Consider the following 25,048-nt stretch of genomic DNA (forward strand, 5'->3'; position numbering starts at 1 on the left):
TTTCTATTATTTATGAGGTGTAATTTGTTTTCTTCAGTACAATGCTTCATCTCAGCAGCAAAGAGAAATTATTAAAAGTAGGAGTCTGGACAGGCGGCTGCAAGAACCAATAGTATTGTCAAAGTGGAGACATAGCACCATTGTGCTGGACGCCAATGACAAGGTAGGACATTCTGAGAAGATAAATCTGTTGAGAACTCGGGCAGGTTCTTTATGCTTTATTTTCTTCTTTGTTGAGTCTCATACCTTGGTGGTGACTGTTTTATTGCATGCCATATCTGTTTGTCCCAGAGTGGGGATTGGTTTTGAAGTTTTCTGGTTTTTGACCTATGCCATAATGATGTATGTATACATGATACATTTGGGCCTGGTGGGTGATAGGTTTTTTTCATAATCTCCTTTTAAAGTCACACATCATTATTGTCTTCAGTTTCTAAGAGATTTAATGGTAAAGACATTTAATTAACTTTCCCAGCCCAGGGAAGATTGAAAGCCTGCTTCTCCTGTTTCGCTAACAGCTCTCTACTCAAAGTGCTTCTGAGAAGTCATGTTCTCTGTTTGAAATAGGGAGTGGATTTTGATGCAAACATGAGATTGGAAAAGCGGTAGAATTTTTAACTTCCTTGTGAGTTACATCTTTACCTTGTGACCTCAAGTCTGCTGATAGAATCATTAATTACTACAAATTTGTGGACATCAGACATACTGATGTTAAAGCGGTGGTAATGATGTGAGAGTGGCAGTAACACCCTAAAATTGAAATATTTGGTACTGGGGACTCTTATTTTGCCAACAAGATTCTCTTTCGGCATAGTTAATAGGTTTCCTGCATTTGCAGGCATGTTAGTGAAAGCAAGAGGCCCTCTCCTGAGGCATATTTCTCTGTGTTTGGATACTTTCAGTCTTAAATTCATTTTTAAAGGATCTCTATCAGTCTGTCAAATAAGTACTTCTAATTTCTGTTTGTAAGGATATTAGGTGGTGGAGTGTAGAGGGCATATTAAAGGAATGAAATTCTGGAGTTTGTCCTATTGAAGACTTGGAAATATATTAGCATTGAAGTTAACATATGTAGGTAATAGTCCTAGAGATTTTTATTAATAATAAAAAAATTCATTTAACTATAAGAACCAGATTACACTTCAGTGTATACCAAAAACTCCTGTACTGTATGTGATGAATGCTCTAGTGCCCAAGCTATGGTTGAACCAACTCTGTTGAATCATCCAGTGGACTCTAGAATAAAAAGGATGCTTGTTTTGCTGATGCAGACTTAAAATTTCTTACCTCTTTGTAATCTTTCTTGAGATTCATTTTCAGTATATTATTAGAATAACATGTGGAGTTCTTATTTCATATCCTTTTTCATCTAATTGTTTCAGAATATGATAATGTGATTTTCTTGAGACTAGACTTATTTCTGTAGAAATGGCTCCCCCCCACCTTTATAAATAGGAATCATAGATAATTACTTCATCAGATAAACTCTGTTACTTATCATCATCTTCTAGTATATATGTTTTTAAGATTTCAGATTATAAAAGAGGGACTATACCAGAACAAGCTGGTGGACTAATACAAGGGGTAAAATCTGTATAACTTGAAAAGTAATCATAGAAACCTAATACTGTGTGGCAAATGTTACAATGCTATAGGTCCTAATTCAGTTGCCAGACAACCTTGAAGGAGGTAGGTGAGGGTATGTAGTTACCACTCATTATTCAAATAGTTACTTATTTTCTAGTTTATGGGTCATCAAATCTTTCTTCTTTTTCTCACACTGTTTTAATATTAGGCACTCTTTGAGAAGTCAAGAAATGGAAAAGCAAAACTTCTGAAGCTGTTGGAAAAAATACTTAAATGAGGCTAAACTGACATGTGGACATTAAATGTAATTTCTTTTTATAAAGAAATATTTGACATGATTTTAATGTTTTCTCTATTTGTATGTAGGCCTTGGATGTTTGCTTTTAAGGTTGTCCCTTCAAGAATTTTCCCTGTAACATTTCACTGCTGCCTAGTTTCCGTATTTACAAATTGTATAGTTATGAACCTGAAGACTTTTTTCCAAGTAAATGGATGTTGACTTAACGGTTTTGTATTGTGATTTAATAAAAATTCCCAGGCTCGTCACCAGTATTTTATCCACTTTCATAAGTATAGAAAAGTAGATGATACAGATGTGAAGATGAATGTCCAGAGAAATCATCTGGCTTTATAGGAAAGTTAATAATAGATATTGGCATGTGATTTTCCTAATTCTCTTTTCCTGAAATTATTCAAAGCTTCTAGGAGAACAGAGAACATTTAAATGGAACTTGGCTGTTGGTACCAATAAAATGTTTCTTTGGTCTTATCCTCCATGAATAGTGTTACAAATACCTGAGGTAGAAATCACATACCATGCTAATATTGACAAAGCAGAATTTCTTTGAAAATGCACATTATTGGCTTGTTTCTATTATATTCTTGTAGGCTTAGACTTTAAAATGTTCTTTTTTTTTCTGGTGAGTTATTAATCTGTAAGTCTGAGGTTTCTTCTTTGCATACTAAAAAAAAATCTTTGTTTATTTCTAATAACTGAGGTTAGCTATAAATTATATTAAATATTAATAGCAATTTAATTAAATACAAGTTCTCATTCTGGCAGTTGCCAAGTAGTTCCTGTGAGTGTTCTGTGTCAAATCCTACCAGGATTCACACCAAGAGCAAATTAATATGTTGACTGTTAACATTTTTATCCACAAGTGTGCAGATTGTACTTATTTTAAATATGGTTAATTTAAGCTGATGCAGCATCATGATTTTAAGGCAGCATGCCTCATTTCTTTTGAGTAATCCTGTATATGATATTTAAGTTTATAGTAATTGGTACAAAATATGCCATATTTTATAAACTTTATGACATCTGTAGTTTTCACATCTGTACCATATTAGTTTCATAGCTAAATATAGAAGGGAAGTAACTAGGAAAAAATTTTTCTCAGCCTCCCTTATTAAGCTCTCCCTCTATGAGTAGAGGGAGAAATATAATTATATGAAATAGAGTAACATTTTTCATTACTTATTTTTTGTAGGAATCTCCATCTGCCTCAAAACCCTGCTATCCTGAACATGAGTCTTCTCCCTCTTCACCAAAGCACCAAGATACAGTTAGTATGATAGCAGCAAGTAGAAAATATAGTCCAATTATTTCAATCAATTTCAGCAAATTAATTTTCTCTTAAGTGTAATGTTTAAATATCTCTTGGGCTTCTATAAAATTTCATTGGTCTCTCAAAAAATAACCACATAATAGGTTTAAATTAAAAATCAGATTTTATTGATTTAAAAATTCCCTGCTTTGTGCAAAATATGGTACCTTCGTGATCAACTTGTATACCATATTTATAAGGGATGAATTTATGTTTGGCTTTTGAACATAAATGTTAAAGTCCCTGGAGAATACTATCAAGTTTACACAATATCCTTTCTTCCTCAGGCCAACAGTCCAAAGGTAAGAAGCACCCTCCTCCTCATTAACGAGCTTAGATGCCCTTTTCCCCTCTAAACCGTCAGATGCATCACCCAGCCTATGCCAGGTAATATTGGCAGAACCTAACTCAACCTGAGGTTTCTCCTAAGCTTGGAAAACTGCCGGTGACTTCTCTTCAGTCTTAACGTTGGAGAAATTCTGCTTGACCTCAGTGTTTGCAGGACACCCCTCCCCAAGTCTCCCTATAATTTGCTGCTCCTCCTCTTCCCCGCCAGTGGCCCCATTTCCTTTCAGAAAGGGGGACTAAACTTCGTGTTGAGGTCTGCGAGACTGTGCCTGTCCTGGGTCCTCAGGCCCGCTGTCTCACTGCCCTCTGGCTCTTCAGCTCCAGGGCCTTCATGTACTGAAACCCATGTCCCTCACATCTTTGTCCAGTCAACTTCTAGGTCATTTCTTAGAGCTCAGTTCAGACTCAGAATTTTATTCTAATCCTCTAGATTTGGTCAGATTTCCCTGTAGTGGATTTCCCTGGTGGCTCAGTAAAGAATCTGCCTGTAATGCAGGAGACCTGGGTTCAATCCCTGGGTCAGGAAGATCTGGAGAAGGGAGTGGCTACCCATTCCAGTATTCTTGCCTGGGAAATTCCATGGACAGAGGAGCCTGGCGGGCAGCAGTCCATGGGGTCGCAAAAAGTTGAACAGGACTGAGCGACTATCATTTTCACCTTCATACTTTCCCTGTAGTCCTCTTCATAGCATTTAAGTATATGTTATTTGATTCTGTAAAATAGAGCAACTCTTTTCATTTCTTATTTCTTGTAGGAGCTTCCAGCCCTTAGTGAATATCTTCCCCACTAGACAAAGGAAAGCTTCCTTAGAGCAGAACCAGAGTACTCAGTGCGGCAGAGTTTTGGTGTTCCAGGGAGTTTCGCTGAATGAAGAAATTAAATTTGTAAAGTTTTTTTAAAAATAAACTTTTATTGTTATTTCCTTAATTTTAAGGAATAAACTTTATTAGGATACTTCTGATTTCCTAGGGGCACAGATTTTCACAGATGGCACTTTCCTTTTACAGGCTCTTCCTCCCTTCCCTGAGCAAGTCTGGTCTTTTGATTCATCTAACATGTTGTCCATCTGTCCTTCTGATGTTGCTCAGAAGGTTTCACTGCCTACTCTGCTCCTTGGCTTCTCTGTACCTACAGTTAATCCTGAGCTGACTTGTAGGAGGACTCTGTAGGTCCTGCCCCGACTAACCTCAGCATAACCACATCTCTTCTTTTTCTCTGAGCTCCAAGTCATTGACGGCATCGATGAAGTGGAAGTTACCTTGTGTTCCCCCATCTCCCTGCTGAGAGTTTAAACTCCAAAGGGACTCATAGGGATAGATAGGGGCTGCTTTCTCCTTTTTTATTTTACATTGTTTAACACAGTCCTGGGTACATAAACATCAAATAAAGGTGAAAGTGAATGTGATTTTAGTGCTTTTGTTAAGAATTATCATATGAACCTAAGGTACTGTTACTACAGTATGCTTAATTTATCCATCTATCTAGAAAAAGGAAAAAACCTTTTTAAACTTAAGTATGGGTACTGTATAACTTCTAAGAAGACCTTTTATAAATTATTTATATTTTGGTAAAAGGGAATTTCTAGGTAATCCTAGAAACATGAGTTTATAAATGTCACATGTAGGTTACAAAGGACTGTTTGCAGATTATTCCCCCAGGCAGTTATCCTGTCTCAAGGGTTTGCTAAGCACCCTGACTGTCCTGGACTAAGGGTCCCCTCTGATGGCTGTGGCAGGGAACTACCTCACCAGGATTCTGTTTCATTCTTTATTTTCTTGCACGTGGAAAAAAAAATGAAACAACTCTGTTAATTCTGCCTAAGGCTGTTCTGTTTTCTCATAAGTGTAGAGTGTCCTTCCCTCCATCCCCCAGTTCAGCACCCTCCAACCTCACCCCACCCCCCACCCCCCGCCCTGGCCAGAGGCTTCTGTCCCCTGAATATCTTCCTCAGCCTCTGCTCCCTGTCCTCCACTTGCCTTGTTTGAACTGAGTCTTTTACCTGTCTTTCCCACTCTTACCCAATTAATATGAGCAAATATTTTCTTAGTTCTTTGAGTTAAAATCTGGTTGGGATAAAGCCTTACTGGTAAGAAAAAAGAAGCTACAAATGTAGAAATGAAACTGACACTATAATCAGTGTTAGTTTCTCGGTGTCATCTTTAAATCTCTGCAAATTGCCCAGCTACCTCTCAAATCTCTCTTTTTTTAAAATTAAAACTGTATTGAAATAATAGAACTAACATACTATACTGTTCACCCATTTAAACTGTACAGTTTGGTAGTTGTTAGTGTTAATATATTCAGATACATGCAGCTATTGTTACACTCATTTTAGAATATCTTCATCACCTCAAAAAGAAGTACTCATCTGTCATGACCCCCTCTACCGCCACACCCCATCAAGCCCCAAGCAGCCAGTAGTTACTTTCTATCTCACTAGATTTCTCTGTTCTGGTCCTTTCATATGAGTAGAATCATATGATACGTGGTCTTTTTTTACAAGCTTTGTTCACTTGCATTTGATGTCTTCAGTCTTTTCTAATCAAAGCAGATTAAAATTTCATCCTTTAATACAGATTTTAAACATGTTCATTTTTTTCTTGTTTTCTTTCCAGTTTTCAAATACATTATTTTTCATAGTCACCTGAAGTCCTTTTTAGAAATAGGTAGTGTATACATCTTTTAAAAAATTGATAATGTTTCTCTACAGTGTGACTAGAGCATGGATTCAGTAGGATTTTGTAGGCTGATCTAAAGACCTAATCTCTATTTGTCCCAATGTGCCTATGAGAATATGCGTTTTAAAGTTTTCAGTTACTGAATAGTGAATACAGTTTTGAATATATAATTTGGAAACAAGCTTTGACCTTAGGTTTTCAGACAGTGGTATTAAAGTGCTCTACCCACTTTGGAGCAAAGGACATTTCAACACGTTCTTTAAGAAGAGTGTTTAGTGGACAAATTGTCTTAATTTTTTTCCACTGAAAATGATTTAGACATTAATTTTTTTAAAATAAAACTGGTTCTTTAAACATTTTTGGAATCTAGGTGAAACTCACTTAACATAAAATTAGTCATTAACTATTTTAAGGGCTTCCTTGGTGGCTCAGAGAGTAAAGCGTCTGCCTGCAGTGTGGGAGACCCGGGTTCAATCCCTGTGTCGGGAAGATCCCCTGGAGAAGGCAATGGCAACCCACTCCAGTACTCTTGCCTGGAAAATTCATGGACAGAGGAGCCTGGTAGGATATAGTCCATGGGGTCGTGAAGAGTCGGACACGACTGAGTGACTTCACTTTCACTTAACTATTTTAAAGTTTGTAATTCAGTGGCTTTAGTGTATTTACAACATGTGCCTAGTTTTAGGACGCTTTCATCAGGAGACCCCTACCCATCAAGCAGGCACTGTACATTTCCCCGCCCCTTCTCCCCTCCCCCCAGTAAGCTCTAGTTTGAAGATCTGTATGGATTTACCTGTCCTGGAAGTTTCATCACTGTGGTTCTTTTTTGACATTATATTCTTCCTCTTGTATAGAAAGAATCTTTTTATTACATTATTATAAGATGATTAACTGAAGATAAAAGTTTTCTTGGGAGATATTGATTTTGATAGTAACAGTTCTTACCCCAAATTGGGAAATGCTTACTTTACTAAATGAATGCAAAATCAGTTACAAATTCTGGAGCCTGCAAAGTGGTTATGAACCTGTGGAAGTTTTCCCAGATTACTCAATGGAACAAATATTTTATTGTTTTCTTGCCTTATTTGGATAAGACAATCTTATTACAGTCTTTTGGTTCAACCTTAACCAATTTTGCTAGTTCTTATTAAAACATTCCTGCTTATTTTCAACTTGAAGTTTCCTTTGGAGTATCAGCATATTCAGACTAAGAAATATTCATGTGTGAGTATGGACATTTTTTAGAGGACTAAGAAATATTTGTGTGAGTACGGACAGATTTTAGAGGACTTAACAAAGTTTTTATGAAGTTATTTTAGTAAGCTACGCGAACACATTGATGGACTTTGATCCTAAGTGGAGAAAAGCACACCAAATAGTATGAAATAAAAATCTGTCTAAATTCCTTCCTCCAAAGCTCACACCTGAATAGTCAAACCTGTATCCTCCTGCTCATCACTTTTATGTCAGATGCAGAACTTCAGTGTTTAAGAGCTAAAGCTTTATTTTCTCCATCACTGACCTCTTACATTTCTTTTTTAAATGCCTTCTTTTATTTATTTAATTTTATTTTTTGGCTGTGCCACACAGCATGCAGGACCTTAACTTCCTGACCAGGCATCAAACCCACACCCTGTGCAGTGGAAGAGAGGAATTATCTGTTTGTTTGTTTTTGGCTGTGCTGGGTCTTTGTTGCTCTGCACGGGCTTCTCTAGTTGCAGCGAGCGGGAGCCTCTAGAGTTGTTGCGCCAGCCTCCCACTGTGGCGGCCTCTCTGGTTCCGGGCACAGGCTCTGGGTGTACTGGCTCCTACCGTTGCGGCGTGCGGGGCCTGCATTGCGGCGTGCGGAATCTTTCATTGTTGCTCTGTGGCACGTGGGCATCTTCCTGGACCAGGAATGTAACCTGTGTGCCCTGCGTTGGCAGGTGAATTCTTAACCACTGGACTCAGGGAAGTCCCTCTCTTACATTTCTTAGTAATGTGATAGCACAGCTAGTTTGTTGGTTAATTTCTGACCTTTCCATCACTGAGCTCCTCTTATATTTCTTTTCTTAATGCCCTCTTTTATTTAATTTTATTTTTTGGCCGCACCACACAGCTACTTTGTGGGTTAATTACTTCAATAAATATATATTGAGCCCCAGGTTGCTGCTAACCACTGTGCTGGGCGCTGTCATACAGCGATGAGCACAGCAGATCTCGTTCCAGCATACAGCCTGATGGAGGGTGAGTAAATTATATGTAATAGTGCTTTGCATTAAGTGCAACACAGTAGGCAAACTAGGGGCTATAGTCATAGGTGGAGGAGCTCCTACTTGAGGGGTCGGGAAAGCTCCTCTAGAGAATGCCTGGTGGTCCGGTGGTTAAGACCCCATGCATCCAATGCAGGAAGGACAGATTCAGTCCCTGGTCGGGGAATTAAAATCCCACATGCCACTTGTTGCTGCGAAAAAGTGGGGAAAAAAACCAAAAAAACAAAGAGTGTTCTTGCTGCTGAGGGATCCCCCTCTACCCAGCTGCTCAAGCTTGGGATATTCCCAGCTCTTCCCATCCCTGTCAATGCTGTCTTCTGAACCACTCTCACATTTGGCCCCTCTTCACTCCTTCACTGGAGAAGGGAATGGCAACCCACTCCAGTATTCTTGCCTGGAGAATTCCATGGACAGAGGAGTCTGATGGGCTACGGTCCACAGGGTCACAAAGAGTCGGACACGACTGAGCGACTAACACTTTCACTCGCTCACAGCCATTGCCCTGGTCCAGGCCTGAGTGTCTCTTGTGGTAGTAACTAGGAATGTTCTGCCTGAGTCCATTCACCTGCGTCTGCTTCATTCTCTCCGCTGCCTCTGGTTCTTACTACTTCTCCACTTCAGTACGTGGAGAGAACTTAAGGCTCTTGCAGCTGATTCTCCTTCGGCCTCTCTGGCCTCACCGGTCTGTTATCTCCACCCGCTGTGTTTCCGTCTAGCTCCTCAGTCTCTAGGAAGCTGCTCTGATTCCCTTCCTTCCTCACAGGGGGAGTTAGGTGTGCCGTTCTCACTGCACTTCTCGTTGGTGTGGTCATTGCTTTGCACCTGTACGCTTTGTGGCAGATTTTGTTCTTATGTTCATGTTGGAGTGCTTGCTCCTTACAGCGCTAGTGTTGGGTCTTGGTCCCTGTGAGAACTTCCTGGGTACTCTGGGCCCTGCCCTTAAACGATGCCTGTATGGGCACGGTTCTGTGCTGTATCGGTCCATTCATAGCTCAGGTAAGAATCCCTGATCCAGAGTGTCTTTTCCTCCCTCAGACTCTGGCCATCTGTCACTGCTGCTGTCCCTTCCGTTTCTCTTCCTGTTTTGATGCTGGCATTTCCGTCATGTCTCTGCTTTTTCACCCACACGGTTCCAGCTTTGGCGTTTTTAGTAGGCTTACTCCTGCTCCTGTGCTTACACAACCAGGGCCCATCCTTTCAGATTAATGTTACTTAGTTTCTGGATCATTGAAAGTATTTTTCCCTCCCCTTCTCTGCTTTTGATAGTAAATCAGGAATGTTCTTAATGTCCTGTCATGTTTTTAACTGTGTAATTGATGTTTTTATTGAGAGGCAATAGAGAGTTCTTAACGAAAAGAATCAGACTTGACATATCTAAGGAGAGCCAACCTTATGCTTTGTGAAAAAAATTGCAGTAGTATGGATATTTCCCAAGTTCCCAGTGTACCAAAAGTGAATAATAGTACAGTTTGTCAGCTTTGTCTATAGATGTGATTTTTTCTTATCAGACCAGGCAAGCATTATCTTTTAGACATTAGTGAGAAAATACTCAATATTTATCTCCCGTACAAGAAAAGTTTGGTTGTTTTTCCTAATTAAAGTACATTGAAAACATAGCTGAGGTATGAGTCAAATAGTTAGAAACAAATTCTGAATTGGGAGTCTTTTTTTTCCCTGTGTGTGGATATTGTGTGTATGTTTTAGTTGAAATAAAATTGACTGCTTTGTCCTGTGTGTACAGTGCTCACTAATGCTGATGATTGCTATAGGCATTAACTCATTTTGATTAAATTGATTTGAATGTAGGAGGCTAGAGCAGTGAGAAGCGCTTCTTTAGTCCCACCTGGAAGGATGTTAAGATGATATTTAACTTCAGCACAGCGGCTTTTGCCTTCCTAGGGTGTGATGGTAAAGCCGCGTAACTGGTTTTTGCATCCACTAATAGATGTAGTTAGTCCAGAGTACAGTTCACCATGTGATCATATGTTTAATGGAGCATGTAGTGAACTCTTTATGCCACATTAAGGCCAGTTCTATGCAGAGTACCAGTTACTTTAATTTATTAAATACAGTCACTGCATTTGTTCCACCTGGTTATTTTTACATCCTGACGAAGTGGGTATCTTAAATAATTTTCAGACTATACTGTTGTACAGTCACAAAATAAATAATTCCTTTTCTGTGATATTTATCCTTATAGCACTGTATCCCTTGCTTTGAACAGAAAGTCATAAATCACTTTTCCAGTGCTGACTTGTAGTGTTCATATGGAAGTCTAGTTTGACTTTACCTTATGGCTGCTGTTACTTGAGAAGACCAAGTGCTTAATTATAAAATAACTGAAAATAACTTTTTTTAACTGAAAATAGCTTTACAGAAGTATTAGAAAATTGTATTTTTAACCTATTATACAACTAAACATATTACTACTGACTAATCTTTTCTTTTAAGCTAATATTAGAGTACCAGATCATTTTGATTCAGTTGTATGTAAGAATTTAGACCTCATTGCCTATATGAATGATGTATAAACAGTAATACCTCTGTTCCATACCATAGGGTCAAGAGAAATATGGATTATTAAATGTAACAAAAATTACTGAAAATGGAAAAAAGGTTCGGTAAGTACACAAATCATTAATGATATTTTTTCTCTGATATAAATAAAAACTATATAAATTATATTCTAGTAGAAGTGATTAATAGTTTCAAAGCATTTCAAATGTATTTTCTATTATTATATATATATATATAAAAGATTGTTAGGAAGTGTAGCAAAAATTTTCTTTATTTTGACACGTTTCTTAGGGTAAGGTTAAATTCAGAAATGATAAGGCAGGCAATTCTGAGCAACTATTAGCTTTATTAAAATTCTTTTTCAATAAGTAATAAATGCACATGGCAAAACACAAAGGTACATAGAATAGTCACATCCAGTCACCAGCCATCAGTTCCTCCCCAGAGGCAACCAGTTAGGTCTAGTGAGATGTACTGTTTTCCTCCAGAGATAGAAAATACACACACACACACACACACACACACACACACACACACATGCATAGATTACTTTTAACAATCTTTTAACAGCTTATCTTGGAGATGGTTCTGTTTCATTCCATGTACAGTTCGCACATTGTTTTTAACTTCTGCATGTTGATGGTGTTCTCAGTTGTGTCTGACTCTTTTGTGACCCTGTGGACTGTAGCCTGCCAGGGCCCTCTGTCCATGGATTTGTCAGGCAAGAATACTGAATTGGGTTGCCATTTCCTTCTCCAGGGGCTCTTCCCACCCCATGGATGGAACTCTTGCATTGGCAGGCAGATTCTTTGTTTCCCCAGAGCCACCTGGGAAGCCCATAGTTACATGGCTGTATCATAGTTTATTTAATTGTTCTTTGCAAGTATATGCCTGTCTATTGGTAGACATTTAGGACTTTTACATCTTTTGCTATTACAAACAGTATTACACTCAGTGTCTTGCACAGCTCATTTTGTGAGTATGTAGATATGCCTGTAGAATAAATTTTATAGAAGTGGAGTTGCTAAGCCATATGCAGTGGTCCCATTGATACAATTCCAGATTATGCCTCAAGGTCCTCAGTCAGTCCCATTTCCAGAAGCCTGGGTTTTCTCTGCACCTTTGCCAGTTCATTATGTTGTCAGACTCTTTGATCTTTGCTACTGGAGGTTAGAGAGAAATTGTATTTTTATTTGCATTTCTTTTAGTGGGGTAGAGTGTCACAAACCATATGTATTTCGTTGTTATTGAATTATCAGTTTATACTCTGACTCTCTTTCTCTTGGGTGGTTGGTTTTTTTTTTAATTAGTTAATTTTGGCTGCACTGGGTCTTTGTTGCTGTTTAGGCTTTCTCTAGCTGCAGCAAGAGGGAACTACTCTGGTTGCAGTGAACGAGCTTCTAATGGGAATGGCTTCTCTTACTGTGGAGCGCAGGCTCAGTAGTTGGCGGCACGTGAGCTTAGTTGCTCCACTGCTGTGGAATCTCCCCAGGTCAGGGATAGAACCTGTGTCCTCTGCATTGGCAGGCAGATTTTTATCCATTGCGCCACAGGGAAAGTCCAGGTGGTTGGCTTTTTGGGTAATGAATTTAGGAAATTAACTCTTTTTAAGTTACACTTTCTCCGATTAAAAAAAAAACCTGTTGAAATGGTGTGGTTTTACAGCCAAAGTGTCAGTTTGTGTAAGAAAGAGTTTAAAATTTACATGCAGTCGAGGTTTTTAGATTTGCTTTAATTGAACTGTCTTTGTCATATTTTGGTACTTAGAAGTTTGTCTCTTAAGTACTCTGAAATAACTTTTACAAGTACTGCAGTTGTCTACTTCTAAAGCTGTTCCTTGGAGAAGTCGGTGAATTGGATCTTTCTTTTGGGAATAAGTAGTGCAAGTAGGTCTTTGGCCACTTTGTCTGTTTTTGTTGTCATTTTTCTCATGATAGTCTTTTGGATTTTCAACTTTTAGAATCCTTTTCCTAAGAGTACATCTATTTCATTATATTCAAGTTTATTCATATTTTGTTGTTCAGTCACTCAGTTTTATCTTGACTCTTTGCGACCCCATGGACTGCAGCACACCCTGTCCATCACCAACTCCCAGAGCTGGCTCAAACTCATGTCCATTGAGTCAGTGATGCCATCCAACCGTTTCATTCTCTGTCGTCCCCTTCTCCTACCTTCAGTCTTTCCCAGCGTCAGTGTCTTTTCCAAGCAGTTAGTTCTTTGCATCAGGTGGTCAAAGTATGAGTTTCAGCTTTAGCGTCAGTCCTTCCAGTGAATATTCAGGACTGATTTCCTTTAGGACTGACTGGTTGGATCTCCTTGTAGTCCAAGGGATTCTCAAGAGTCTTCCCCAACACCACAGTTCAAAAGCATCAGTTCTTGCGTGATCAGCTTTCTTTATAGTCCAATTCTCACATCCATACATGACTACTTGAAAAACCATAGCTTTGACTAGACGGATCTTTGTCAGCAAAGTAATTAATGTCTCTGCTCTTTAATATGTTGTCTAGGTTCAGTCAGTTCAGTTCAGATCAGTTCAGTTGCTCAGTCGTGTCCGACTCTTTGCGACCCCATGAATTGCAGCACGCCAGGCCCCCCTGTTCATCACCATCTCATGGAGTTCACTCAGACTCACGTCCATCGAGTCCGTGATGCCATCCAGCCATCTCATCCTCCGTCGTCCCCTTCTCCTCCTGCCCCCAATCCCTCCCAGCATCAGAGTCTTTTCCACTGAGTCAACTCTTCTCATGAGGTGGCCAAAGTACTGGAGCTTCAGCTTTAGCATCATTCCTTCCAAAGAAATCCCAGGGTTGATCTCCTTCAGAATGGACTGGTTGGATCTCCTTGCAATCCAAGGGACTATCAAGAGTCTTCTCCAACACCACAGTTCAAACGCATCAATTCTTCGGTGCTCAGCCTTCTTCACAGTCCAACTCTCACATCCATACATGACCACAGGAAAAACCATAGCCTTGACTAGGCAGACCTTAGTCGGCAAAGTAATGTCTCTGCTTTTGAATATACTATCTAGGTTGGTCATAACTTTTCTTCCAAGGAGTAAGTGTCTTTTAATTTCATGGCTGCAGTCACCATCTGCAGTGATTTTGGAGCCCCAAAACATAAAGTCTGACACTGTTTCCCCATCTATTTCCCATGAAGTGATGGGACCGGATGCCATGATCTTTGTCTTCTGAATGTTGAGCTTTAAGCCAACTTTTTTGCTCTCCTCTTTCACTTTCATCAAGAGGCTTTTTAGCTCCTCTTCACTTTCTGCCATAAGGGTGGTGTCATCTGCATATCTGAGGTTATTGATATTTCTCCCGGCAATCTTGATTCCAGCTTGTGTTTCTTCCAGCCCAGCGTTTCTCATGATGTACTCTGCATAGAAGTTAAATAAGCAGGGTGACAATATACAGCCTTGCCGTACTCCTTTTCCTATTTGGAACAGTATGTTGTTCCATGTCCAGTTCTAACTGTTGCTTCCTGACCTGCATACAGATTTTTCAAGAGGCAGGTCAGGTGGTCTGGTATTCCCATCTCTTTCAGAATTTTCCACAGTTTATTGTGATCCACACAGTCAAAGGCTTTGACATAGTTAACAAAGCAGAAATAGATGTTTTTCTGGAACTCTCTTGCTTTTTCCATGATCCAGTGGATGTTGGCAATTTGATCTCTGGTTCCTCTGCCTTTTCTAAAACCAGCTTGAACGTCAGGGAGTTCACGGTTCACATATTGCTGAAGCCTGGCTTGGAGAATTTTGAAAATTACTTTACTAGCATGTGAGATGAGTACAGTTGTGTGGTAGTTTGAGCACTCTTTTGCCTTGCCTTTCTTTGGAATTGGAATGAAAACTGATCTTTTCCAGTCCTGTGGCCACTGCTGAGTTTTCCAAATGTGCTGGCATATTGAGTGCAGCACTTTCACAGCATCATCTTTCAGGATTTGAAACAGCTCAACGGGAATTCCATCACCTCCACTAGCTTTGTTCGTAGTGATGCTTTCTAAGGCCCACTTGACTTCACATTCCAAGATGTCTGGCTCTAGATTAGTGATCACATCATCATGATTATCTGGGTCGTGAAGATCTTTTTTGTACAGTTCTTCCATGTATTCTTGCCACCTCTTCTTAATATCTTCTGCTTCTGTTAGGTCCATACCATTTCTGTCCTTTATCGAGCCCATCTTTGCATGAAATGTTCCCTTGGTATTTCTAATTCTCTTGAAGAGACCTCTAGTCTTTCCCATTCTGTTGTTTTCCTCTATTTCTTTGCATTGATCGCTGAAGAATGCTTTCTTATCTCTTCTTGCTATTCTTTGGAACTCTGCATTCAGATGCTTATATCTTTCCTTTTCTTCTTTGCTTTTCACCTCTCTTCTTTTCACAGCTATTTGTAAGGCCTCCCCAGACAGCCATTTTGCTTTTTTGCATTTCTTTTCCATGGGGATGGTCTTGATCCCTGTCTCCTGTACAATGTCACGAACCTCATTCCATAGTTCATCAGGCACTCTATCTGTCAGATCTAGGCCCTTAAATCTATTTCTCACTTCCGCTGTATAATCATATGGGATTTGATTTAGGTCATACCTGAATGGTCTAGCGGTTTTCTCTACTTTCTTCAATTTGAGTCTGAATTTGGTAATAAGGAGTTCATGATCTGAGCCACAGTCAGCTCCTGGTCTTGTTTTTGTTGCCTGTATAGAGCTTCTCCATCTTTGGCTGCATAGCTTTTCTTCCAAGGAGCAGGCGTCTTTTAATTTCATGGCTGCAGTCACCATCTGCAGTGCTTTTGGAGTCCCCAAAATTAAAGTCTCTCACTGTTTCCATTGTTTCTCCATGTAATTGCCATGAAGTGATGGGATTGGATGCCATGATCTTTGTTTTCTGAATGTTGAGTTTTAAGCCAGCTTTTTCACTCCTCTTTGACTTTCATGAAGAGGTTCTTTAGTTCTTTGCTTTGTGCCATAAGGGTGGTGTCATCTGCATATCTGAGGTTATTGATATTTCTCCCAGTAATCTTGATTCCAGCTTGTGCTTCATCCAGCCTGGCATTTGCCGTGATGTACTGTGTATAGAAGTTAAATAAGCAGGATGACACTATACAGTCTTGACGTACTCCTTTCCCAATTTGGAACCAGTCTGTTGTTCCATGTCTGGTTCTAACCATTGCTTCTTGACTTGCATACAGATTTCTCAGGAAGCAGGCAAGGTGGTCTGGTATTCCCATCTCTTGAAGAATTTTCCACAATTTGGTGTGATCTACACAGCCAAAGGCTTTGGCATAATAAATAAAACAGAAATAGATATTTTTTGGATGTCTCTTGCTTTTTCTATGATCCAACGGATGTTGGCAATTTGATCTCTGGTTCCTCTGCTTTTTCTAAATCCAGCTTGAACCTCTGGAAGTTCATGGTTCATGTACTGTTGAAGCCTGCCTTGGAGAATTTCTAGCATTACTTTGCTAGCATATAAGATGAGTGCAGCTGTGTGGTAGTTTGACCATTCTTTGGCATTGCCTTTCTTTGGGATTGAAATGAAAACTGACCTTTTCCAGTCCTGTGGCCACTGCTGAGTTTTCCAAATTCGTTGGCATACTGGGTGCAGCACTTTCACAGCATACTGTTTCTGTCCTTTATTGTTCCCATCTTTGCATGAAATGTTCCCTTGGTATCTCTGATTTTCTTGAAGAGATCTCTAGTCTTTCCCATTCTATTGTTTTCCTCTAGTTTTTTGCATTGATCACTGAAGAGGGCTTTCTTATCTTTCTCTGCTATTCTTTGGAACTCTGCATTCAAGTGGTATGTCTTTCCTTTTATCCTTTGCCTTTGACTTCCCTTCTTTTCCCAGCTATTTGTAAGGCCTCCTCAGACAACCATTTTGCCTTTTTGCATTTTTTTTCTTGGGGATGGTCTTGATCCCTGCCTCCTGTACATTGTCACAAACCTCCGTCCATAGTTCTTCAGGCACTCTGTCTATCAGATCTAATCCCTTGAATCTATTTGTCACTTCCACTGTATAATCGTAAGGGATTTGATTTAGGCCATATCTGAATGATTTAGTGGTTTTCCCTACTTCAGTTTAAGTCTGAATTTGGCAATAAGCAGTTCATGATCTGAGCCACAGTTCCCAGTCTTTTGTTTTTTTGCTGACTGTATAGAGCTTCTCCATCTTTGGCTGCAAAGAATATAATCAATCTGATTCGATATTGACCATCTGATGATGTCCATGTGTAGAGTCTTCTCTTGTGTTGTTGGAGGAGGGTGTTTGCTATGACCAGTGCGTTCTCTTGGCAAAACTGTCAGCCTTTGCCCTGCTTCATTTTGTACTCCAAGGCCAAATTTACCTGTTACTCCAGGTATCTCTTGGCTTCCCACTTTTGCATTCCAGTCCCCTATGATGAAAAGAACATCTTTTTTGGGTGTTAGTTCTAGAAAGTCTTGTAGGTCCTCATAGAACCATTCAGCTTCTTCGGCGTTACTGTTTGGGGCATAGACTTGGATTACTGTGATATTGAATTGTTTGCCTTGGAAATGAACAGAGATCATTCTGTCGTTCTTGAGATTGCACCCTGGTACTGCATTTTGGACTCTTTTGTTGACTTTGATGGCTACTCCATTTCTTCTAAGGAATTCTTACCCAGAGTAATAGATATAATGGTCATCTGAATTAAATTTGCCCATTCCAATCCATTTTAGTTCACTGATTCCTAAAATGTCGATGTTCACTCTTGCCATCTCCTGTTTGACCGCTTCTAATTCACCTTGATTCATGACCTAACATTCTGGTTCCTATGCAGTATTGTTCTTTACAGCTTCAGACTTTACTTCCATCACCAGTCACACCCACAACTGGGCGCTGTTTTTGCTTTGGCTCCATCTCTTATTCTTTCTGGAGTTATTTCTCCAGTCTTCTCCAGTAGCATATTGGGCACCTACAGACCTGGGGAGTTCATCTTTCAGTGTCGTATCTTTTTTGCCTTTTCATACTGTTCATCAGGTTCTCAAGGCAAGAATACTGAAGTGGTTTGCCATTCCCTTCTCCAGTGGACCATGTTTTGTCAGAACTCTCCACCATGACCCTTCCGTCTTGGGTGGCCCTACAGAGCATGGCTCATAGTTTCATTGAGTTAGACAAGGCTGTGGTCCATGTGATCAGTTTGGTTAGTTTTCTGTGACTGTGGTTTTCATTCTTTCTGCCGTCCGATGGATAAGGATCAGAGGCTTAAATGGAAGCTTCCTTTTGGGAGAGACTGACTTTTTCATACTCAGTTATGGTAAAATTCATGGGTCTATGTTGCATTTTGCATGAATCTTTTACCTGTGCATATTTTGTAGCATCTTGTAGGTCATTTGGAAAATACCAGTTTATGAAGTTTGCTGAGTTTTCAAATGTTGGCACATTTTATTTTATGACATCAAAGAATCACAAATCAATATTATCATTGTCAAAGTCACTAAGTTTTGGAATATTGTCAACCTTACCGTGGCATAAGTGCTGAATTTTCCAAAATTCTGCTTTCTCTTTGACAGCTTTAATTTGTTATTGTCAACATATACTATCATTTATTTTCCTTGAAATGACAGGCTCTCTTCATCCGTTTTTGAGATAATGTCTACCTGCCAAAAGTCAAGTTTAAATAATCACAGTGTATCACAGCCAGTTTTTTTTTTTTTAGGGAAAAAAAATTGGTTCCATGAAAAAAATGTGACTAATTTCTGCCTGCAACTCAGTCACACAGACCTCAAGGGAACTATCATTCACTCAGTATTCAAATATCCATTATTTATCTTGAGGTATACATTCCACAGTTTTTCTGATTTTGAAAATTAAACTCAAAAAGCTTATTTAAAGTGGAAGTATATTTGAAGTGGAAATATATTTTAGCATTTTTCAGAGAGGTTAGTAGATACTATCTAAATAAATATAAGTGAGTATAAAATAAACTTAGAAATGAAAATAAATCCTTCTAAAATATGTTGCTCATTGAAAGAAAAACGTGCTCAGAGTGAAGCACAAAGCAAAATCCGGCTCAGTCTTAAAAGAGAGCTCTGAAAAACGATTTAGAAAAATTAAACACAAAGGCATATCAAAGGAATATGAGAATATCCATTTCCATAGAGAAAATAGATAGTTTCAACTAAGGGGGATCACTAACATCTTTAAAATGATAAAGCCCTATGCATCAACTCAGTGAAAACCTAATCATTAGAAATAGTTCAAGTAAGTAGCATAATGACTATTAGCAAAACAGGAAATAAAAGGAAAAATAGAGACTCCATGGGAGTAAACTTTATTTTACTTTTCAAGGTCAGGTAGATGTAAAAAGTTGTAAAATAACAAAGTAGGTGTAATTGATAGATACTGAATTCTACATTCTGCAAATGGAGAATAAACGTTCTTAGGAGTGTCTATAAAGTTTTCACAAAACATGCCATATGTTTGGCTGTAAGGTAAGCCTTAAAGTCCTGTGGAAGACTTTGATGTTCATTTTAGCCTGCCAGCAATTACATCACCTAAAAGGTAAACATTTTTACCTCTAGATTAGGGATTGAAAGAGAAATGAGGCCTTTCTTTTACACATTTCTGTGCTCAGAATTTTGATAGAGTATGTGTGTTGATTTTATAATTTAGAAAAGTTTTTGAATGCCTCACTTTAGTAACCTTAGTGATGATCATTCAGCATGGAATTTAGAATGTACCTACTGCCTAGTCCTTACCTAGTGCAGCCTCATTAGGGGAAGACATATATATAAAACAATCTACAGTGAATTAGGTAAGATAATCCTGTTTGTCTACTTTTTGAGTGTGAATAAGAATTCTTGCCAAATGTAGCGTTCCGTTCATATGATTTTGAATTAGTGTCCTTGGTCACAGATGTGCTTGCTAGATTACTCCCTTGTGAACATGATTAGATGGGTAGTTATTCTGATAATCTGTATCTCTAATTTACTTCATTTGCTTTGGGGATATAAAATGATTGTAGTTTCCATTTGAATTATATCCCCAGTAAAAACAATAAGAATGTCAGTAATGAGTATAAATTGTGGACCACATTGATATCAGTGAAGTAGATTTTAATTTTTTAAGTTTGGTTGGAAAAATAGGATATGGAGTTCTCATTGGCCATCTTTTCATTACAGAAAGAATTGGTTGTCTTCTTGGGCCGTTTTGCAGGGTTCATCTTTACTCTTCACCAAAACCCAAGGAAGTAGCACAAGTTGGGTAAGTATTTCTTTTCTTTGGAGGCTTTACACATTTGAATTATGTGGACAGTATTGCACTTGAATTTCATAAGGTAGTCCAGAGTCCTTAACTACCACTCATGTGCAAATAAATGAGGCTTTCTTAGTTAAAGACGCATTTTGACTCATAAGAGAAACAAAAGGGCCACTTAGAAAAGTTGACTTGTATTGTTAAAATCCTGACTTTGCTCTTTTAGGTATTTAGTTAGAAAATAAGCTGTCATGTGGCAAGCCCCCCCTTGATATGTGACCTGACACTTGGATACTAGTCAGGTTTCCATGTCTATATATGATATCAGCCCCGCTTTCAGAAGAAAATAAAATGTTACTATTACTTGTGGAACTTTGAAGTTGTTTGTATATTTGAGTGTTTACTACTGTTAATTCTTGGTTATTTATAATACAAATACCAAAAATTATAATTTGTGACATACCATAATAGGTTAACATTTTTTGAATCCTGAAAATGTATGAGATACTGTTCTAAGTATAGAGGATGGAAAAAAAAAAAAGTATAGAGGATGGTGTGTGTGTGTGTGTGTATATGTATATATCTGTATTATTCTCTTAACTTTGGGGGAATACTGTTTGTCATCCCCTCTCCCTCTGTTGTAAATGAGAAAATGAGGTGTGAAACAGTTCAGTGACTCGCTCAAAGTTTTAGAGCTACGTAAGTGACAGATCTGGGTACCATTTTGGCTCCAGAGTCCATGCTCTGGATATGTCCAAAAAGATTTAAAAATGAAATTAAGCTAGTATCTTTCGTCTGCTTTATATCCTACCTTAATGAATATTTCTTAAAATTACTCAGTTACTTTAAAATGACTAGGATCTGTTGGCCTTATCTTTGATAAAAGAGAAATCCATTTGTAAAATCAAAGCAAATCTTAGTCACATACCTTTACAGTCATGTAACATTGTTCAGAGCATGCTAGTCCTCAAGTACCATGGTGTAGTAACCTCCAAAACTGTTGGGTTGAGTGCAGATAGGAACTTTCTGGAATATTTCTTCTCTTTTGCTTCTCTGAGGCTTTGATTTGCTCTCTGGTCTGCCAGTACAGTGAAACTGACCTGTGATACGCTTATCCACATTAAACGATTGAAATTTTTATTTGACTTGTCTTAAAGTAAATTGATAATTATTTTTCCTTTGTCACCTGAGGTGAAGCGTATGGTACTTTTTTGTTATATTAACGCATTTCTAGAAGATGATGCATTTATTTATTCTTCCTACTTGTGGCTCAACTTTTATTTGAAATTGAGTGAAGAAAGTGAATGAAAGCAATGGAGAAGCAATTAGAGATTAATAAAAAATTCCTGAAGAAGGTTGGATAATGATCATTTATTTGATAATTACCAATCCCTAAAGATTGCAAGTTGTAGTATATACAGATAAAACAAGTACATAGATCACTGTGGTAAGTGAGGCATCATTGAGGTAGGCAGATAGTCCGTGCTGCTAATTTGCTTCAGTCGTATCTGACTCTTTGCAGCCCTATGGACTGTAGCCCGCCAGACTCCTCTGTCCATGGGATTTTCTAGGTGAGACTACTGGAGTGGGTAGCTGTTTTCCTTTTTTGAGGGATCTTCCCCACACAAGGATCGAACCTATGTCTCTTATGTCTCCTGCATTGGCAGGCAGGTTCTTCACCCCTGGCGCCACTGTGACTTAAAGAAAATGATTTTTTTTTTTTCTAATTAGGGGATGTTAAGTGAATACCCCAGCACAGAACCATTAGTATAGACTAATGGTTGCATTTTAAGAAGGGCTCTTGAAGACTACATAAATCAGAACTCATAATTTAAACTAATGCCAGCGGAGGGCATAGGGTATTTCTGTTCATCATCTCAAGTTGGGTTACTGCATTACCATGTGATAATAGCAGAAACATAGTTTAAAATTCACTGAGCTCACCAATTTTGAAATTGTGAAATTCTTAATAGCGTTTTAACTTTAGAGATTCAGTATTTGAGTTTTTGCCTTTAAATGAAATTTTATTAATATTTTGTCAGTAATACATTACGATAATCATTTCAGATTGATATAATTCAATAAAACATAGTCACACTGTGTTTTATAGTCTTAAAAACTAAACAGATGTGGGATATGATAAAATGCTGGATTATGCAGTCAATTCTTAATTTTTATTATATGGCTAACAAAAAGTCTCAAACCACCTTGCTTTTTCTTCCCATATGTAACACATAATAAGGAAATTGAAACTAATTTAAGTGGCCTAAGTAAAAGCAAGTAAAATTATTCAAATTAAAAAATGTGTAAGTATATGTAATATATTTTGGTGTATATAGCACTCATAAATATTAAAAATTGAGGAAATATGCAAGATGCTTTTTAATTGACTCTGTAATTAGGATTGTTCACAAAGGATTTGAAAGACTCCTAGTTTTGTTTGTCTACTCAGTCACCAGCTAGATCTATCACAAGTAAAATGTGTCCTGTTTATACAGTGAAATCATGTCTTGCCTGAGGCTGGCATGTAAGCCAAAAAGACAAGAATCACCTCCAGTGAAAATTTCCATTGAGTGTAACCTAGGAAGATGCTGTCAAGGGTCAGTCTCTGGCAGAGTCAGTTTTTCCCTTTGCTGTTGGAAGACATTATGTTTCCTTCAGTTGGGCTCAGATGGTTTGTTCCAGGGCCGTGTTGGAGACGTATGATTCCTCACAGATTAGTTTCATGCTAAGTACAAAAACCTCTGCTGATATCCCCTGGAAGAAATAGCCAATTCAGATCTTACACTCACTCCTGGGCATATACGCATTGATGGGATGCTGAGCAAAACCATCCATACTATTTGAGCCTCTGTTTTTAGAAAACCGTTCACGCTTTGTATTTATTTTTTATTTCATGGGTATTTAAGATGGAGCAAATGGAATGTGCACACGCTGCCCGTAAGATAACATTACACCAGTGCACATCATCCAGAATCCAGCCAGCCTCTCCTTCTCCTTTGGGATGGGGAGACATCACTTGTTTCCTGGAAAGTATTAGTTGTCCCATGGGTTGTTAGATCAGTAACTTTAATTATACTTGTCTTTTTCTTACCTCCTTTCACCTTATTTGTTCAGCGGGTCATAGCAACAGCCCCACCTCCAGCTCGTCTCCAGACCTCTCCAGGTGTTCCCTGGGTGACAGCCTTGCCTCTGGTAGAGAGCCACAGTCCCTGAGTAAGGGGAAAGCGAGCTGGACGGTAGGGCCTCTCCTCAGAGAGATTTTAGACAGGAACCAGAGTACGTGGCCCTGCCAGCCACAGGGAGGAGGCTCAAGGCTTTGTGAGGAGGGGCTGTACGACTCATCTCTGTTACCCCCCAAGTCTTCCCTTGGTGGGTAACAAGTCTGTTAAGGGAGGACAGGTCTGTTCAAAGTAAGTTGTAAAAAGCATTCATCTCAAAGATAACAGTGAATTGATAGAATGACAAAGTCAGAAAATGCCCTGAGGTAAATTCTAGGGCTTCCTTGCCTGTGTTGTGTCTGCTTGCAGAGTTGTATTTTTGTCCCGCCTGGTTCCATTGTGGTTTTCTCTTGTATGTCATTTTGCCATTGTGCACTGTAATGACATCGTCATTTTCTTCCCTCTTCCCATCAAGTCATTCTGCCAGCAGGGCTCAGTCTCTGAGCTCCTGCTCTCGCTGCTTTCTTCCTGGAAACTCTCTGTCCGCCGCCGGCCTGCTGTCGCATATGTAAAATCTGATCCTGTTTCCACTGCCACTGTATGTGTTCTTGTTGCATGTCCCTTGCCACAGCAGTTCTGTTTTCTTTTCCATGAATGCATTGGGGCGTTGATTACAGTAGAGAAAAGCAGGACTGGGTTTTGAGGAATAATGGATAGCAAACATGAAATTTTGTTGACCACAGTAGAGCATTTTTATAGCATTCCTTGTCATGTCATTGTATTTGGTTACTGTAACTTATTTGGTTGGTTATTTATATCTTAGCTTATAACCGTCTACCAAGCATGTCATGATGACAAGTTAAACTGTATTAAATTTTTATCATTTTGTTAAATGTATCCATTTAAGTTTTATAACTTTGGAAATACATCAGATTTGCTCAGAAAGTTATCTGTGCCCATCATAGCTTTGTGATTTAATTACAGTGATTTTGAAATTACAATGTGAATTAATTTTAATGTTTTTTTGAATGACAAAAGGTATAAGAAGGCAGAGGCTCTGTGGAATTTTAAAAATTTGTGATTTTTTAATTGTTCTAGTTCCATGAAATAGTCTGAATTTTGTTTTGATTCCACTAATAAATCCCATATAATACCTTGAGTTTTGTTTAGTTATGTCACCTATAGTATTTAAGACCAACTGAAAAGATGTAGTAAAAGGGAACAGATGAGTTGAAGCATTTATTAAAAGTGAAATTACAAATGTTGTCACTGATGCTATGAATAGTGAATAAGTTATCACAAGGTTGGTGGGTAAGATTCATTTCTGATGACAAATAGAATTTGAAAATATTTTAGCAAGTGAGATTTTCTATAACAAATCTTTATGAACTTGAAAACTACAATTCATCAGCCTGTACGGATTTTTTAAACCCCCAAATCCTACAGTAACATAGGAATGCTATTTTCTATTCTCAGTTAATAGATGAAACAGAAATTTAAGTTAGTGATGGCAATATATAGAGTAGGTCTGTATTTAACATACATTTTTGTGCTGCTTACTAACCTTTTCCTTATCTGGTTAACAAAATATAATAGCCAACTAAGGGCTGCTGCTTCTCAAACCACCCATGTTCACTGTCTTGCTGATCTGTTCACCTTTCCTCTTTCAATTGCTGAGGCTTTAGAGAAT

At 38.5% G+C, this 25,048-nt stretch overlaps 1 protein-coding gene across 4 annotated transcripts in view; it reads left to right on the forward strand.

Moving 5' to 3' along the window:
- Nucleotides 1–25,048, forward strand: part of ARHGAP12 (Rho GTPase activating protein 12) — a 99,715-nt gene that overhangs the window by 58,588 nt on the left and 16,079 nt on the right. For 2 of the 4 annotated variants that reach the window (XM_068987872.1, XM_068987874.1), the window contains 3 exons: nt 38–163; nt 11,032–11,093; nt 20,125–20,206. In XM_068987872.1, the coding sequence (XP_068843973.1) occupies nt 38–163; nt 11,032–11,093; nt 20,125–20,206 (270 nt within the window). Of the gene's footprint in view, nt 1–37; nt 164–3,077; nt 3,153–3,481; nt 3,497–11,031; nt 11,094–20,124; nt 20,207–25,048 lie in introns of all 4 variants that reach the window. The other 2 variants (XM_068987871.1, XM_068987873.1) reach the window with 2 other exon arrangements.

The sequence above is a fragment of the Capricornis sumatraensis genome, chromosome 15, assembly GCF_032405125.1.
Source record: "Capricornis sumatraensis isolate serow.1 chromosome 15, serow.2, whole genome shotgun sequence".
Classification (NCBI taxonomy): Eukaryota; Metazoa; Chordata; class Mammalia; order Artiodactyla; family Bovidae; genus Capricornis; species Capricornis sumatraensis.